Source organism: Pteronotus mesoamericanus, unplaced genomic scaffold (genome assembly GCF_021234165.1).
Source record: "Pteronotus mesoamericanus isolate MK-2021 breed Mesoamerican mustached bat unplaced genomic scaffold, CSHL_Meso_final contig_1, whole genome shotgun sequence".
NCBI lineage: Eukaryota > Metazoa > Chordata > Mammalia > Chiroptera > Mormoopidae > Pteronotus > Pteronotus mesoamericanus.
In genome coordinates, this window is record NW_026554998.1 from 2,169,757 (window position 1) to 2,187,332 (window position 17,576).

The 17,576-nt window shown below is 56.1% G+C and overlaps 1 protein-coding gene across 1 annotated transcript; it reads left to right on the forward strand.

The window, feature by feature from the left end:
* Positions 1 to 955: 955 nt before the first annotated feature.
* On the forward strand, positions 956 to 13,824 carry INTS15 (integrator complex subunit 15). Its single transcript, XM_054570685.1, has 6 exons — positions 956 to 1,262; positions 1,791 to 2,012; positions 4,141 to 4,306; positions 8,135 to 8,659; positions 9,483 to 9,522; positions 13,123 to 13,824. Exons 1-6 carry the CDS (start codon positions 1,071 to 1,073, stop codon positions 13,322 to 13,324), a joined length of 1,347 nt encoding a protein of 448 aa, XP_054426660.1. The 5' UTR covers positions 956 to 1,070; the 3' UTR covers positions 13,325 to 13,824.
* Positions 13,825 to 17,576: the final 3,752 nt, after the last annotated feature.

Consider the following 17,576-nt stretch of genomic DNA (forward strand, 5'->3'; position numbering starts at 1 on the left):
TGATGCCCCTCCCATCTCTCCCCAGGAAAGGCCTTGCATTTTTGTTTTTTGATATTTCCCCTCCGCCCCATCTCCTTAACCATACACAGCATCCTCACCCAGGCCAGCTCTCGGGGTCTGCATGGGCCTTCTACACAAGGCACATTTCTGTGCCGTGGCCTCTTGCCTGCACTCCACTGACCTCTTGTGGCCATATTCGTCTTTTCTGTCCTATTTTTAAAATTTCAAACTAAGCCTACTTAATTCGGTGCAGAGAGATGAATGCTGGAAGAGAGATGCATAGCAATTGCTGACGGTTTTTAGGGTGGGAGAGCCTTTAGGAGCAGGACAGCTACGATCCCGAGGCCTTCCCAAGCCGCTCTGAAGGGATTGGGGTATAGGGACTCTGGGGGCAGGACTGGGAGTCGGGTAGGGGAGGTGTCCTTTGTCGTCGCAGCCCCTTGAGTTCAGACTAGATACCATCTTCAAGGTGAGATGCTGAGGCCTGAGCCTGCGCCACCACTTGGTCTTTACCGGTGGGAAAGCCCACGTGTAGGCTTGGAGCGCCGGCCACGGGAGCGTCGGCCAGGGCTGGGGCGGGGAGCGCAGGACCAATGAGCGCTCACTGGTGCGCTGGCTCCAAGGCTGGGCGGCCCGGCCCGCGGAGCGAAGGCGGGCTCGCGGCGCGGGGGCGGGGCGTGCCTCTGGCCGCCGCGTTGCCCTTCCGCGCCCGCGGACCGAGCCGCCAGGGGGCGCCCTCCCGAGAGCGGGCGCTCGCCGCGGACTATGCTTGACCCCTGCGGGCCGCCGTCGCCGCGCTTGCTTTCCCCCGCCGTTTGGCTCCGCGGCGTCGGGCTCCGGCGGCTTTCCGTGGCGCCGCAGTCGCACACCTGGGTTTTCCGCTGGCCGGCGGCGGAGATGGCCCCCTGAGCGGGCCCGGGAGGGGAGTGGCGGGCGGGCGGGCGCCGCGGCCCAGGCCGGCCTCGGCGGGCGGAGCCCGGGTCGCGGCCTCTTTGTCTCCAGGGCGGCAGGCGCGTCCCCGGGGCTCGGGGCGGAAGTCCCGCCGGGCTGCCGGTGCCCCGGGCCGCACCATGAGCGACATCCGCCACTCGCTGCTGCGCCGCGACGCGCTGAGCGCGGCCAAGGAGGTGCTGTACCACCTGGACATCTACTTCAGCAGCCAGCTGCAGAGCGCGCCGCTGCCCATCGTGGACAAGGGGCCGGTGGAGCTGGTGGAAGAGTTCGTGTACCAGGTGCCCAAGGAGCGCGGCGCGCAGCCCAAGGTGCGACGCGCAGAGCGGCTGGCGGGTGACCGCGGCTGGGGCCGCACACTCCTGCTCTTTACCCCCGTCTCGGTGACAGGTGCTAGCCAGACCACAAATGCCCTTCCTATGCGGGCTGTGTTCTCGCCCTTGGCCTTGCTCCTTCGGCTGCAGACCAGACCTCTGGAGTCCTGAGCGTTGCTCAGCTGTGTGCCTGTTTTGTGGGGCGAGTGACAACCATACTCCAATGGTGTTAAAAGGAGGAGACTTTAAAGGCCTGTTACCGAGACTCTCAAACTTCTGTTGGTCATTCTGCACCACCCCACCCCCCGCCCCCGGGATGACGCATAATGAAGTGTAGTGACTTTTCTTGGGATTAATAGTAGAGACCTACTCCCTGGTACCTGGACTTTGGGGTGGGGGTGGGGGGCGGGGCCAGGGGCGGAAGTTCCCTGGGGAAAAGAGCATATTTTCTGATTTCTTGCTATATGAATTAATATGCACGTTAAAACTAAATTTTTCATCCCTTCTCCTGGATTTGTTTTATAGAGATTGAATTCACTTCAGGAGCTCCAGCTTCTTGAAATCATGTGCAATTATTTCCAGGAGCAAACCAAGGACTCTGTCCGGCAGATTATGTTCTCATCCCTTTTCAGCCCCCAAGGGAACAAAGCCGATGACAGCCGGATGAGCTTGCTGGGAAAACTGGTCTCCATGGCCGTGGCTGTGTGTCGGATCCCCGTGCTGGAGTGTGCGGCTTCCTGGCTCCAGGTACCTCTCTAGAAGTAGCCTTCCCCGGAGAGTCTCTGAAGAGGAGCTCAGGGTCAGGAATTTTCAAGTAATTGGCTTTCTTGAGTGGCCTTTTCCAGGTGTTACCTCCTTGATGTTACTGTATTCTGATGCCCCAGACCTGTATTTATACCAGGTGACGGCCATTCTTGAGAAAACAGTAGTTTCTAATGGTAGATTAATTTTTAAAAAGGAAAAAGGAAAGACTCCATCTTTAGAATAAGTTGAAAATGACAGGTAGGATTTTGAAAACAACTATGCGTGCAGCCTCAAATATAGGATTTTTTTTTTTTTAAAGGGCATTATATGTCAGATTGTGGCATGTTTTCTTGTTTTCTAGACGGCCAGGTCAGTTAGCGTGCAGGTGGTTTTGCGCTGTTCCAGGGTAATGTTACCAAGTGGCTGGCTGTTACGATGGAGAGGGACATAAAAGCTTTCCAGGATGTTTTTAAATATCAAAGAAACATGTATATTGACAGCAGATACTGTGTTAGGTGATGTTTTAGAAGATTGATTTTGTTTTGCTTTTTTGTTACCCAAACAAAGCCTTCAAAAAATTGCTAATCCATTTAGAGTAATTATTAATGAAAAATTTTGATAACAGTCCTCAGTTCCGCTCACCAAATTTAGTGCATTTGGTTTCACAAACCTGTTTGTTCCCAAGGTCTCAGAACCGTTTGGGTTTTTTTTTTTTTTCCCAACTTATTTAAATGGGTTTTGGTTGGGGTTTTTTTTTTTTGTAATCTTATTTATCCTTAACATTTGGCTAGCAAAATGATGCGCTTTTTTCTCTGTAGCATACAGGTAAATCTCAGTGGAATGTGCCTTCATTCTCACCTGTAGGATTTCTGGGGCACCTGCAGTGATCATGTGGGTTGTATTTAACCTCAGGATTACCTGTGTCCCTTGACAGCCTGGTGAGGCGTCTTATAACTCATTATATAATTTCCCGTGCTGCACTGTGCTGGTATCTTGGCAAAATGAGAGAAGATGTGAACAGCAGGACAGGGCCTTAGCGGTTCGGGTCAGGGTCTGCCGCACGGGGCCAGAGGCTGCAGCTGCGCCCGCATCACCCTCCCCCTGCCCCCCCGCCCTGGGGAAAGCAGCCCTGGCTGCTCGGGTGCTGCAGGCAGAGGTCAGCGCGAGCGGGCAGCCCAGCCTGCTGCCTCCTGCAGTTTCCCCTGGAGGCCACTTTTGGACCTTGGATCTGTAGTGTCCTGAGTGGCTGCTGAACGCGGCAGTAGTTACAGATCAGCGCCTGAGTGAGAAGGAAAAAGGCCGGGGAAGGCGGTGATGTAGGACCTGAAAGGGTCCTGGAAACCTGTTAGGCGCAGGGGTGTCCCGCCTGCAGCCCGCGGGTCGCACGCAGCCCAGGGTGGCGGTGAAGGCGGCCCAACACAAAATCATAGATTTGATTAAAACATTATGAGATCTTTTGTGATTACATGTCGCAATGTATTTAATGTGTGGCCCAAGACAACTCTTCTTTTTCCAGTGTGGCCCAGAGATGCCAAAACATTAGACACCCCTGTAAGAGGATAGAGCTGTAAGAGCAATGGAGAGGGTACTGCTCTTAACCTCGTGACAATTCACAAACTCTCCTAAAGCTCTTTTAAATTGTAGCAGCTGTTAATTTTTACCGTTGGAGTCTCTACTATAGGGTTGCAGAAGTTGTAAAGATCATTTACTTAGGAAATGATCTTTCCTAAGTAAATTTCAACGCAAGCATTGGCAGGCATCTTACCTGCCTCAGTGCAGCACAGGAAATTATATAATGAGTTATAAGGCAGTAGGTATTTTAGGCTTCGTTTGTCCTAGCGTATCTGTCACAACTACTCAGCTCAGCTCTAGTGATGCACTAACGGCCTTAGACAACAGTCAAGCGAGTGAACAGGGCTGATTCAGTAAAACCGCATTCACAGAACTGGGTGGTGGGTTGGATTTGGCCTGCGGGCTTGAGTTTGCCAGCCCCGGCTTCAGAGGAAGCTGCGGATGCCCTTCCCCCTCCTGGAGGGGTTCCGCGCCGCTGGCAGTCTTTACCAGGTATGCATAGCTGCTCATCCATGAGCCCGTGACACCTGTAGTGACGTGCACTGTGGCTTCTTTGCAGCGGACGCCTGCGGTCTACTGTGTGAGGCTGGCCAGGGCCCTCGTGGACGACTACTGCTGCCTGGTGCCGGGCTCGGTGCAGACGCTGAAGCAGATACTCAGCGCCAGCCCCCGCTTCTGCTGCCAGTTCATCACTTCCGTCACCGCGCTTTACGACTTGTCCTCAGGTAAACGCCAAGCAGGTTGTTGCCAGGTAGAGAAGCTTCAGCTGATTGCCAGGTGGATTTCCTCTAACACCCGGTGATACGTCTAGCAAATGTTTCAGTGTTTTGGCCTTTTTTCTCTGAAACTTTGTGTTGTATTTTAGGCTAAAAGCTAAAGAAATGGGCCACCTGGATTTCTGGGATTTGCTAACAGGGCATTTCCTTAGCGATTCCCAGTGGCCTGGTTCAGGATGGTCCAGGTGGCAGACAGCCCAAAAGCAATAGTGTGGTGTCTGGGAGAGACATGGATTTCTCCATAGACTTCAGTTGTTTTTTATCCCTCGCTTCTTATATTAGAAATTGTTAAACTTCAGGAAGGTTGCAAGAATATTACAACAAACACCCGTATAGCTCAGCTAGATTCACCAATTTCTGACATGCATGCCCTTTCTCTCCCTTCTTTCCTTTCCGCCCACACATACCCACAAATATTTTTTTCCTGAACTTTTGAGTTTGTTGCCAATATCAAGGACTTAAGTCTATATTTCCTAAGAACAAAACCATTCCTTTACGTAACCATGTTATTATCATCACACCTAAGAAATTAAAAATTGTGAGAAGACTATTTATTATCTTACATGTAGCCTACACTCAGATTTCCCTGATTGCCTCAGTTCTGCCTTTGACAGCCCCCATCCCCTCTCAGGGATCAGGGGAATTCGGGATCCAGGTCCGGGATTGTACATTGTACAGAGCGGTTGCTTCTCTTTGTTCTTTACGTCTGGATGAGTTCCCAGCATTTAAAAATATGTCTCATGACATTGACTTTTTGAAGAGCTCAGGCTTGTTGTGCAGAATGTCCCTCGATTTGGATCTCTCTGATCGTTTCTTTATGTAAAGGTTCCAGTGAAACCCCTTGGGCAGCAATACCCCCTTGGTGGATGTGCATCCTCAGTGCCTTGCGCTGAGGCAGCGTGTGCTGCGGAACTGCTCAGTGACCTCTTTGAGATTCCTTAGCAAGATGCCAGGAGGGTTCTCCGGTAGCCATTAGGTGGCATTCGACTTTGGCTGGGAGAGTCCTTGTCCCTGTCCAGCCGCAGAGCCCCTGGTCAGGTCATTTGATGCAAACTCCCAGTGAAGAAACCAGCAGCAGCTGCCCAGCTCTGGCCTAAAGGGGGCGGGGGCCCTTGTTTCCCGCATGCGGTGCTTAGGGGCCTGGCCGGGTGCGCAGCTTTCTCCGCAGAGCTGCCCACAGCGCACTTTCCTGTTACAGGTTCCTGCTCTGCCCGCGGCTCTTGCCGCCCGGAGGCTGGCAGACGGTCCCTGTCTGAGCCTCATCTGGGAGCTCACCCAGCAGCTTGAAAGTCTTTGACAGCATTTCCCACTTTTTTGTTCAGTCCGGCATTGGCCTCCCACCAGCATCCTGATTAGAGTTGATCCCCCTGCCATATGTTTTTTAATTTCTTTATTTTAAAATTGATTCTAGAGAGGGAGAGAGAAAGAGAAATATCGATGCGTTGTTCCACTTGTTGATGCGTTCATTGGTCGATTCTTGTACGTGCCCCGGAGAGGGATCACGCCTGCAGCCCCGGTGTATCGGGACGACTGTCTCCGGCTGGGCCGCCTGGCCAGGGATTGAGTGCCCTTTACTTTGTGACTTCTTTTCTTGCTGTTCGACTTTTTAGTTCTCTTGAGAAAGTTAGTGTGGACACAGCGTGAACATTCAGGTGCCTCTCGTGCTCACACATGGGTTTGAGACTTTTCCTCCCATGGTGTTTTCCGTGGGGCGGGGGGCCGGCGACCGCTGGGGGGTGGAGTTGCCCCCACTCTGCTGAGGCTTCTGAGAGCTGTGAATAGCTGGGAGCCGTAGTTAGGCCTTTTGTCTTCCAACAGGAGAAACTTAATTAAACCTAGTTCACAGCATCACAGCTGCCTTTTCAGGCTTCACCTATTATTCTAGGTCGGCAAAGACAGAAATGGGCCTTCACATTGAGAATGGGGTCATTAACAGATGGAAAAAGAAGTAACGTTCAGAGATACCGCCAACTTTCTAGAATGGACGTGGGACATGGCATTTTTCTCTCAAGTTGGTTTGCTGGTCTAATGTGTCAGTGATTTTTCTCTTTTTTTAATCCTCACCCGAGGACATTTTTTTCATTGCTTTTAGAGAGAGAGAGAGAAAGGGCAGTGGGGGGGGGAGAGAAACATCAATTGGTTGCCTCTCCTACGCACCCTGACCAGGGATCAAACCCGCAACCTGGGTATGTGCCCTGATTGGGAATTGAACCCCCGACCTTTCGGTCCACAGGATGAGCTCCCACCAGCTGAGCCTCACCGGCCTGGGCTGTCCTGGGCTGTCGGTGATTTCTCTGAAGCCACTTTACTGAGGCGCGTTGGCATGCGGCACGCGGCACAGGTTCACTGTAACCGCCTGATGAGTTCAGAGGAACGGGCCTACGGTGGCCGCCCTGGCGGGCTGGCCCTGGCGTCCGCTCCAAGGGTGGTGATGCTGCTGCTTTTGGAGCTTCTGGTGGCAGGAGGGCGTTCCTGGGGAGGCTGTGCCTTCGAAACGGCGCAGAGGAAGCAGCTCCCCGAGCCCAGCGGGACCCCCTGTGCCCGAATGGTGCAGAGAGCTCGGGTCTCTGAGTAGAGGGGCCGCAGGGATTGCTCACTCTCAGGCACACACTCACGTGTGCGCACACAGGGCAGGCACACACACCCTGCCTTCGGGCTCTTAGAGACGCCTCAGCTCAGGCTTGGTGGCGGGGGAACATGCCAGAGGGGCAGGTGAGAGAACAGCATCTCCCAGACAGGCGTGTCTCAGGGGATCGGGGGCTGGCCCCAGGGTCGCCACTGTCTACGTTGTCACATAGGATCACAGACAGCACTTCCTGCTGTTGGCAGTCACTTCATAGCAGAAGGCCGGGTGGGGTGGGGGGAGGGGTTAAGACCCAGACAGTAGACAAAATCTCGGGGAAAGGCCAGTGTCTTCTGAGAAAGAGCCCTCACGAACCTTTCAGCGATGTGTGTCTCACCCCATGCTCCTTGGTCATACTTGGCCCTGGCCGAGCCTCCCTTATGAGCGAGGGATGCACAGCCCCAGAGAAGGGGGCCCAGACCCCACTCCCGCGCACGGTCTTGTGTGTAAGAGCCAGGCCACCAGGGGGCAGCACTGGGCCGGCCGCAGATCTGATGAGTCTCAGGGAAGCTACTTAAGATACTGGCGCCTCAGTGTCTTCTGCTGTTGTTTGGGGTAAAACGTGTGAATCTGTAAAGGAAGGAGACCGGTGCCTGGGGCATAGTAAGCCCAAAATGAATGTTCTTACTTGTTTTTATCATTGTTGCTCTCTGCCTGGGCTGTAGGACTTGCCCGGAAAGCCAGGAAAGCCAGGCTCTCGGTTAGACAAGAGTCCCTGGTGTGGGGCGGGGCAGGACGGGGTGGGGCCTGGCAGCAGACAGGTCACTGCTGAACCCCCTGGAGGGGACACCCAGCGCAGGGGTGAGGCCCACTCACCAGGGAAGGGACACGGTGCGGTGTAGTTCTGGACGTAGAAAGCGTGGCATTGTATTTAAAATGACACATAGGATAGATGTTATGCGAGGAGTAGTGGGTTTCTAGGGACGGTTGGGTGAAGTGTTTCACGGGCCCCCCCTTGGCCAGACGCGGCCCGAGGGGGGCGGGAGTGCCCGCCCTCCCGGACTGGTGCTCTGGGGAAGGAGGCGGAAAGCAGATGAGCGAAGAGGCAGAGGGTGTGCGTGGCGGGGGGTACGTGCGGGGAACCGGGGCCCCTCTCCCCTCCGCCCACCCCGGCACTGGGGCCGGGGCCCCTCCTGACTCCGGTGTCTTTGCAGACGACCTCGTCCCGCCGCTGGACTTGCTGGAGACGATCGTCGCCTGGATTTTTGAGGACTCGAGGTTGATTCTCATCACTTTTTTAAACACCCCCATCGCAGCCAATCTGCCAATAGGGTTTTTAGAGCTCGCCCCGCTCACCGGGTTGATCCGCTGGTGTGTGAAGGCCCCCCTGGCTTACAAAAGGAAGCGGAAGCCCTCCTTGTCCAACGGCCACGTGGCCCCCAAAGCAGCCCCGGACTCGGCGGGGCCGGACAGGGACGCACACCTGTTGTACTCCAAGCTCCACCTCAGCGTCCTGCAGGTGCTCATGGTGCTCCAGGCGCACCTCACCGAGAAGAACCTCTACGGGCGCCTGGGGCTGATCCTGTTTGACCACATGGTCCCGCTGGTGGAGGAGATCAACCGGCTGGCGGACGAACTGAACCCCCTCAACGCCTCCCAGGAGATCGAGCTCTCCCTGGACCGCCTCGCGCAGGCGCTGCAGGTGGCCATGGCCTCGGGCGCGCTGCTGTGCACGAGAGGTGGGCGACATCCTGCCGGGCCCTCCTGGGCTGGGCGCCGCCGTCCGTCCCAAAGGAAGGGGGGCTCCCGGGCAGATACGGTTTCCTGCCTGTTCTAGGGTTGCCTCTCCGTGAGCACAGGGCGGGGCGGGGGGGGCAGTCTCAGGACGTGCCGAGGCAGAGCCCTGGGACCGCGGGGTCCTTGTGCCTCCTGGCCACTGGTGCCAGGGCGGGGACTCCTCAGAGCCAGAGCGGAATATCTGTGCTCTTAGGGATTCTTCTCTTCTTTTCCTGCAGTCCCTTTTTATTGAGGCGTGATTTACGTGCAGTAAAATGCATAGGTTTAAATGCAGAAATCATTCCCATCACCTCTTTTGAAGGTTCCTTAATTCTCCTGCATTTTAGGCTTGAACGCTAACGCTCCCAGGAGAATGAGCTCCTGCTAGTGATACACCTTTGTGTTTGCCCTTTAACCTTAGCTCCCAGAAGCTGCCTGTGGCCCCAAGCTGTGGTCTCTGGGGATGGGTCTCCCTCTTATCACTGCGCTTAATGCCTTGTGATAATGCCATCTGACCTGCTCCCTGGGAGCCCTGCCTTGGGGCCCTTCCCCGGCTTCTGGCCAATCGCCCGGAGAGCTGCCCCTTCCCTAAGTGATACGTTGTATTTGGGGCCTAGTTTGTGAAAGCAAACTTGAAGAAAAAGAATACGGTTTCTAAAAGATGGCAGGAAAACTAGCATCAGGCAATTATTTACTCTCTCACCAAAGCCCTTGAAAGAATGTGGGTGAACATTTCACCCTGTTTTCTCCTGTTCCTTAACTATGTATGTATCTCCTTGATTTCAGATGACCTGAGGACCTTGTGCTCCAGGCTGCCCCATAATAAGTAAGTGCCCTCTCAAGACTTCTGGGGGTGGGGGTGCATGGCGGGGTGAACCCCCTGTCCTGGTCTAGAGATTCTGTATACATGGAGCGCCTCAAGGACTGATGGTAGGTGGGGGCAGAGAGGATGAGAGGAAGGCCAAGCAAAGAGCAAATCAGGGAGAAAAAGGCGGTCGTCGTGCTGGAGTCAAGGGAAGAAACCAGAATCAGCTTCGAGTGCCACCCCCTCTGTGCTTGTGCACACGGAGGTCATGTGGTGGCGCCGTTGCACAGTGTTAGTGACGCTGTGAGTTGTGCAGCCCTTCGGGAAACACTGCAGAGCCACAGCCCGAGGGCGCAGCGTGGCGTCCGGCCAGCGCCTTGGCCTTGGGAGGCACGGAGCCGGTCTGAGTGCCGCCTGTCCGTGTCTTGCCGCGAGGCGTTGGCCGCCTGGCTGGCTGAGCCTCAGCTGACCCCGGTGTGACCAGGGGCACTGATTCGCCTGCCTCCGGGGGTTGTAGAGAGGGCTGAATGGGGAGACCCCCGAGCATCCCTTAGCCTCGTCTGTGGCGTCTGGGACTCTCCGTCACTGGCTGCGGGGGAAGCAGTGAGTGGCGGTGAAAAGCAGGGACGCGGCCACACCGCTTCTGGGAGGACGCCCAGCCTTGCTCCTTCCTATGGCTGTGACCTTAGGCAAGTTCCTCGCCTCCCAGGGCCTCCTTCTCTCTGTGACACCAAGAAAATAACGGTGAGGGCGCAGGTCCGCCCTCCTCCTCCCCCATCCCGCCCAGGAGTGCAGTTCGAGCGAACAGAAGCGCTCAGAGCAGCACTTGTGCAATAAGCGCCCAAGCAGTAAGTCCCTTTACTCTGAGTTCTATAATTGAGGGGTTCTACTTAATCTAATGAGTTTTACTGACTCTAAGAAGCACAAATCTCTGCGCACAAAAAATATTTCATGCAAATACAGCACTATCAGCAAAAACCAGGAAGCAACCTAACTATGGGGGGGGAGCACTGTTTGTAGAGTTACATCAGAACGGAACATTGTATCTAGGCACCAGGCAGCTGGCTGTGGAAGTGTTAGTAAGTTCTAGTGGCAACCAGGGAGGAACATTGTATCCTCCAAAAGCCATCCTTGCCCCTGCTGACAGGCTGGTGATGGAAGGCTCCAGGCTCCCTGTAGTGCGCTCCTGCAGAGTTTGCAGAAATGAAAGAGCCCAGGCAGGCCGGGCGGCCTCCGTTTCTCTGAGGGTCGCCCTGGTCTGTAACGGGGCGGTAGGGCTCCAGGGCTGGCGTCCGCCGGCAGCGTAGACCGGGGCGGGGGGGCGGGGCAGCAGTTTCCAGGCCAGGGCCGTGTGCGGCCAGGGCCGGCAGGCTGACACAGGAATATGCATGTTCTGAGGCCAAGGGGCCAGCCAGGTGCTCATTCATGGCTGCCAGTGAGACAGCTGCAGCCGGGGACCCACGTCCTCGTGTGCGGCTGGGGGCCGGCAGGCCCGCTGTGCTGGGGAGGCTGCGGAGTGTCTGGGGGACGTGGAGGTGCGTGAGGCGCGGCTCGGCGGTTCCCGGGGGGGCGGAACGGCCCCGTTTGGGGTTCTGCCTGCGGCGCGGGCAGCCTGTCCGGAGGGCTGTCCCTCCCTCAGGACCCACACTGGTCCTTTTTTCTGGCTCCAAAAAAGTTCCCTGGCATCTGAGGACATTACTGATACAAATTAGGACCTTTTACCTTTCTTGAAATGATCCCTTTGTGATATTTCCCTTCTCTGTGCACAGCTTTAAAAAAAAAAAAGGCCTAGTGTTTTCAGGACACTAAAACAATGGTAGGGTATAAGCCCTTTACCAACTCAGTGTCGTAACGGGGTCCCCTCCGGACAGGGTCCCCTCCGGACCCGCTCCCCAGCCGTGGCCACCCCCCGCCCCGCCGCGCCGGCCCAGAGCCCAGCCTTGCGGCCGCGGCCCCAGTGGCAAGGAGAGAGGCCAGTCCCTGGGGAGAGTCTCCGCTTTCTAAATGTCCCTGTTGTGTTACTGCCTTTCCAGCGAGACTGGAGACTTCTTGAAGCCTCTTGTGTCTCTGGCGGGAGGTGCAGGTTCACACAAACACACGACCTGAGTTTTACCTCAATGATACTCCCCCCTCAGATGTATTTCCTTGTCTGCTTATTTTGATCGCATTTCTTACCCAGTCATGAAAAAGCCACATAAATTGAAAAGGGGCCCAGAAGAGCTTCAGGCCCCGGCTCTCCGCCCCCGGGCACCGGCCTGGGCACCTGCCGGGCAGGCCGCAGTGCTCAGCCCGCCAAGGCGATGCGGTCGGGGAGGGGGCTGTCGCGGGGCGAGCAGGGCAGCAGCAGGGACAGTGCCGGGGGACAAGGAAGCTTCGGCGCATGATGGGTGTGAATGGGACGGCCACTGGGAACAGGCGCCTGGAGAGCCGGGCTCAGCCAGGGGACACGGGCACAGCCAGGGAGCCGGGGCCCTGGGCCGTCCTAGGAGGGCGGCGGGCTGGGAGGGGCCTGAGGAGGCCTTGCAGCTGAGGGCGTCCGGCCTGTCTGCAGCAGGGAGGGGCTGAGGGTGAGGCGCTCTGCTGCTCCGCTGGACGGGGAGAGGAGTCGCAAAGGACGAGACCCCTTCAGGGAGCCTCAGGAGGCCCCACACTGGAGGCAACTTGAGGGCAGGAGGGCAGCGGATTCCAGGGGGCGGAAGGTACTGCCGTCTGCACCTGAGGGGGGTGCTCTGCCCTCGCGCTTGGGGGTCACGGAGGGTGGAAGGGAGTGGCGGGGGCAGGGCAGATGGGTAAGAGACCCCGGGCGCCTGGGAAGCGGGAAGCGGGGCTGGGTGCAGGTGGGAAGGGCTGCCCCTGAGGTCTGAGAGCCTGTCCCCCAGCAGTGAAGGGGCAGGTGGCTGGGGGGTCGCAGGGTCGGAGGCTCCTCGGGCAGGAGTTGAAGGTCATGGGCCCCTGAAAGTGGGTCAGGCCAGGCCCAGGCCTGTCCAGGACGCTGGATGTCAGGGAGCCAGCTTCTGGGCGGTTTGGCCAAGATCAGGCAGGACCATCGTTAGGAACGACTTGGAGAGAACTGGCCGCCGGCCGCTCCCCGTGGGGCCTCAGTCAGCCCGTCCTGAGCGTGGACAGTTGAGGCCAAAGCGGAAAGCGGACGCCGACCGCCTCCAGCCCAGGTGCTAGGGCTGCTGCTGGGGACCCAGCCGCCCCCGACCCCGGCCTGCAGCCCTGCCTCTGCCACCCTCAGGGCACCTGCAGGTCCTCAGGTCCCTGCCTCTGCACTGTCGCCTTGCCACCTAGTCACCTACAGGGCCCTGGCTGCCCCCATGGCCGGCCCCTTCTCTCTCCTCTGCCCGTCCCAGCCCAAACCCTGTCCCCTCATCCTGCTCCTCCCTGGCCATAGCCACCCCCTCCTCTCCACTCTTGGGCTCCCCGCCTGGAAACCGCGTGTTCTGTGCCTGCACCCGGGGCCTCTCTCGGCGCGTGCGAGGGTCTCACGCGCCCGGCCTGCCATCCTGTGTCCTGCACGGCGCCAAGTGCGGGGGACAGGGCAGCCGAGGCCGCGCGTCGGCCGCGCGTCGGCCGGCCGGCGCTGCCGGGCCCTGACCCCCCTCCTTGTGTCCGCAGCCTGCTGCAGCTGGTGATCTCGGGCCCCGTGCAGCAGCCGCCCCACGCGGCGCTGCCCCCCGGCTTCTACCCTCACATCCACACGCCCCCGCTGGGCTATGGGGCCGTGCCTGCCCACCCGGCCGCCCACCCCGCGCTGCCCGCACACCCCGGGCACACCTTCCTCTCGGGCATGACATTCCCGTTCAGGCCTATCCGCTAGGCCGGCCCCACCGACCACCGAGTGGCACTGTGCCTTCTGCGCCGGGCGGAGGAGGACCCTCGGGAGGCGGCCAGCAGCCCCACCTCACCAGCAGCACTGTCGTGGGGCAGAAGTTCTGTGACGTCGCCGACCAGGTGCCGCCTGCCCGGCCGCATTCGTAAGAGTCCAGATGGGACAGACAGAAGGAGAAGGGTCCGGCGCTGTGCAGAGCGACGCCAGCATCTTTAAAAGATGCCGATCCGTGACCCCGCCGCCCCGCGTGTCATTTCAGACGCACACGCTCCGAGCCTGTGCTGCCGGGACGCGGGGGTGCGGCGCAGCACTTGCACGCCCACGTGCCTGGCTTCTTTCCCCGTGAGCGGGGTGTGTCCTGCCATGAACACAGGCCGCCCGAGGACCCCGAGAGCTCCGCACCGAGCCCTGTGGCCCCAGGCTCAGGCCGGCACCTGGCTCCGCGCGGGAACCCGCAAGGAAAGGGGCTCCTCTGCCTCACTGGGGTCTCCACGTTTTTCTTTCACACGTTCAAATAAAATTTTTCTAAACAGTTGTGTGGACATTGTGGAGTGTGTTTTTAAGAACCTACTAATGCTTGCTCAGCATTTTGCAGAACAGGCTGGTCCATGAGAGGCCAGGTCACTTGGTTGGGCACCGTCCCAATCCGCCGAGGTTCCGGGTTTGATCCCCGGTCAGGGCACATACAAGAAGCAACTGATAATACATAAAGAAGCGGAGCGACAAATCAGTGTTTCTCTCAAATCAGTCAATAAATTTAAAAGCTTTATCTGTGAGAAAACATTTGCAAAATACAAAACAAAATGCATTTATACAGAATGTATAAAAACTACAGGTTAGCCCTGGCTGGTGTGGCTCAGTGGATTGAATTGTCCACCTGCGAACCAGCGGGTCACCAGTTCAATTCCCAGTCAGGGCACATGTCCCCGGGGGGGGGCATGTGAGAGGCACACATGGATGTTTCCCTCCCTCCCCTCCCCTCTGTCTAAAAATAGAATCTTTTTTTAAAACCCTATACGTTAATCAAAACACATTCCAATAACAAAATGGATGAAGGGCATGAACAGAAAATTCCTAAACGAGAAAATACAAATGGCCAGTAAGTATGAAATGATTCCAAAACTGGTGACCAGGGAAATAAATAGGAAGTAAAGCGAGCTGCCACTTCCCCACCTGCCTGTCAGGCTGGGAGAACAGAAAATGCCATGGAGTGAGGGCCCAGGGACAGCAGCGGGGCAGGCGAGTCCTTCAGGCCCCGGAAGGGAGAAGGCAAGCTGGCTCCAACCCCGCAGCCCTGGACGCCGAGGGGTGTTGGGGCAACCACAGCGGTGGTTTCACATGCAGTCCCCTGGTGCCTGGGGGACGGGTTCCAGGACCCCCGAACGATGCACGCGTGGACCGCACATCTGCTGACTCCGCCCACCAGGGGTCAAGAATTGCTTCTGATCTCCATGTGGGACTTCGAATGCAGAGGGCTGACTGCAATAGCCCTGTCGAGAGACTTGGCACACCCTGCTTCCTCGTGTACAGGGTGCAATTCCGTGGTTTTCGGTGTATTCACAATTGGGCGACCATCACCACTGTCTCCTTCAAAATGTTTCATCATCCGAAAAAGAAACCCCACGCTTGTGAACGGCCACTGCCCCTCTCCTCCCAGCCCCGGCAACCCCTGGTCCACTTCCTGTCGCTCCAGATTCGCCTCTTCCGGCTGTTCCACACAATCATACCATACGCAGTCTTTTGTGCCTGGCTTCTTTCACTGCGCGCCGCGTGTTGTACACCGATGTGTTGAAGGTTCATCCATGTAGCGTGTGTCAGTACTTCATTACTTTCTATGGCCAAATAAGATTCTGGTGTACGCACGTGCCACATTTTGTTTGTCCATCCATTGGTAGGTGGACGTGTGGACCCGCCTGGCTTTTATGAGTGATGCTGCTACGGACAAGGTTATACTCCGATTCTCCTGGAGACTCACACACACCCCTTTGTGGAAATGCCGTGTGCGCTATTTTTTTTTTCCTTTTAATACGGAAAATCGACTCCCTGGCTGGTGGGGCTCAGTGGACTGAGCGCCAGCCTGCAAATCCAAAGGTCGCTGGTTTGATTCCCAGTCAGGGCACCTGCCTGCGGTTGCTGGCCAGGTCCCCAGTTAGGAGCCTGGGAGTAGCAACCAATCTATGTATCTATATCGTGCACTGATGTTTCTCTCCCTCTCTTCCTTTCCCTCGCTCTAAAAAAGAAATAAATAAAATCTTTTTTTAAAAAATACTGAAAATCCAGAAACAGCTTGAGTAGCCATCAGGAGAGGACTGACCAAGTTACGTGTAAACTCTGACGTCCCTCGGGACCACGCTAGTAATGTCAACGGGTGAAGCTTCCGGAGTTAGCCACCAGGGGGAGCCGGGAACTCTGCCGGCCGGGAGGGTACCTGGGCTTGACCGCGGTGGATGCTGCCAGAGCTGCTGAGTGTTCAAGAGAACGTGGAGGGGCGTGTGTGTGCGCGCGCGCGCGCGCGTGCATGCATAATTAATTTTAGAGGGAAGGAAACATCAGTTTGCTGTTCCACTTTTTCATGCATTCATTGGTTGATACTTGTATGGGCCCTGACCAGGGACCAAATCCCGCAACCTTGGCGTATATGGACAACGCTCTAACCAGCTGAGCTAGCTGGCCAGAGTGGAAAGGTATGTATTTATGCTATTTTCTTTTTTAAAAGACTTGTTTTCATTTATTTTTAGAGAGAGATGGAGGGAGGGAGAGAAACATCAATCGGTTGCCTTTTGCATTCTGCCAACGTCCCCCACCGGGGACCTGGCCCACAATCCATGTGCCCTGATCAGGAACCAAACCAGCAACCTTTCGACTTGCAGGCTGGCGCACGATCCACTGCGCCACACCAGCCAGGGTTGTTTATGCATATTGTCTTAATTTAAAAAATCACGTTTGGTGTTTGAAGCCAGGAGAGTTGGGGAGAGCGGGTAATTACTAGGAGAGGCTTCTCCGGCATTTATGTAAATTCAGATTGTGCACTGGCGTGCCCTTGCCCACGCGGCGTCACATTTTAATGAAGAAGCCCTCCCGTTTTCGGAGGGTCCCCGGACGTGTGGCCCTCTCCGGTGCCTGGTGGGGCAAGCGCATGGATGCACGTCTTCCGGAAGAAAGGCATTTGCCATAGGCCTCAAGGAGCCCACCCACGATGGCTCAAGAACAACGACTTCCATGCAGCGAAAAGTGCACAAGGCCCGTGAGCAGGAACCAGCAGAGGCAGCCGACGGCAGAATCAGGCCCAGAAAGTTCCAGGATTGTCGGGTTGGACAAAAACACTTGCACTTACTTTGTTGAAAGGAGTAAAAGACAAGGGTGAATGGATCCAAAGCAAAAAAGGAAGCATGCATTGCCCTGCGGATTTGAAAATGAGCCAGGTGGAACTTCCAGGAATGAGAGGTAGAGTCACCTTAATTCAGTGGAGCTGGTGGAGGGGCAAGATGGTCCAGCCCCTCTGCGGAGAAATGTGGTGCTTATTAGCAGAGCTGCACACACACTTGCCCTTTACCCAGGAATGTGCTTCTAGATCCAGTGGCAAAGTCCAGAATAACTTGTGTACAAGGCTTGTCCTTGCAGCGCTGAGTGTAGCAGTGAAAGACCAAAGCTTCCCACAAGGTGACAGGTGCTTCATCCACAGGGTAGAGCATTAAAGTTCTGTTCAGAAAAGATGTATGTTAAACTATGGCGGGATTGCTAATATTTATTAAGAAGAAGAAAGCAAGGCCCAGAAAAGTGTTTAGGGGTGCTACCTTTTTCATTCAAAAAGGGGAAATAAGAATAGAAATGAAGGAAAAGGAAAAATAAAACAGTAGGCTGGGGGAAGGAGGCGGGGCAGGGTGAAGTGACAGGAACCGAGACAGCCATTTGTACCTTGCTTTGTAGTCTTAACTTTGGGACCCTGTGGATGCTGAACATAATTAGGTCAAACAGAAGCACAAAGCAAACTGAAACGAATGAAATTAATTTGGTATCCGAATTACTAACATAACCACACAGAAAAATCTTCCAGCTGCTCCAAAAGGCAGTGTTTCCACGATACCGATGCCCTCCTCAATGTAGGAAATGATGTCTCATGTCACCAAGAGTTTTTTTTAATGTCAACTAAAGCAACCAAGTGACCTTGCCCATCACATTGGCAGTTGTTCAAAAAACTGTTGTCAGCACGTTTCCGTCACAGAATCGTGGGCCGACCCTG

What these genes read in the sequence shown, in the direction of transcription:
- INTS15 (XM_054570685.1), top strand. Translation starts at nt 1,071, where the DNA reads ATGAGCGACATCCGCCACTCGCTGCTGCGCCGCGACGCGCTGAGCGCG. An exon ending in GCTTTACGACTTGTCCTCAG is followed by an intron (nt 4,307 to 8,134) that starts GTAAACGCCAAG and finishes GTGTCTTTGCAG; the next exon opens with ACGACCTCGTCCCGCCGCTG. An exon ending in CGCGCTGCTGTGCACGAGAG is followed by an intron (nt 8,660 to 9,482) that starts GTGGGCGACATC and finishes CCTTGATTTCAG; the next exon opens with ATGACCTGAGGACCTTGTGC.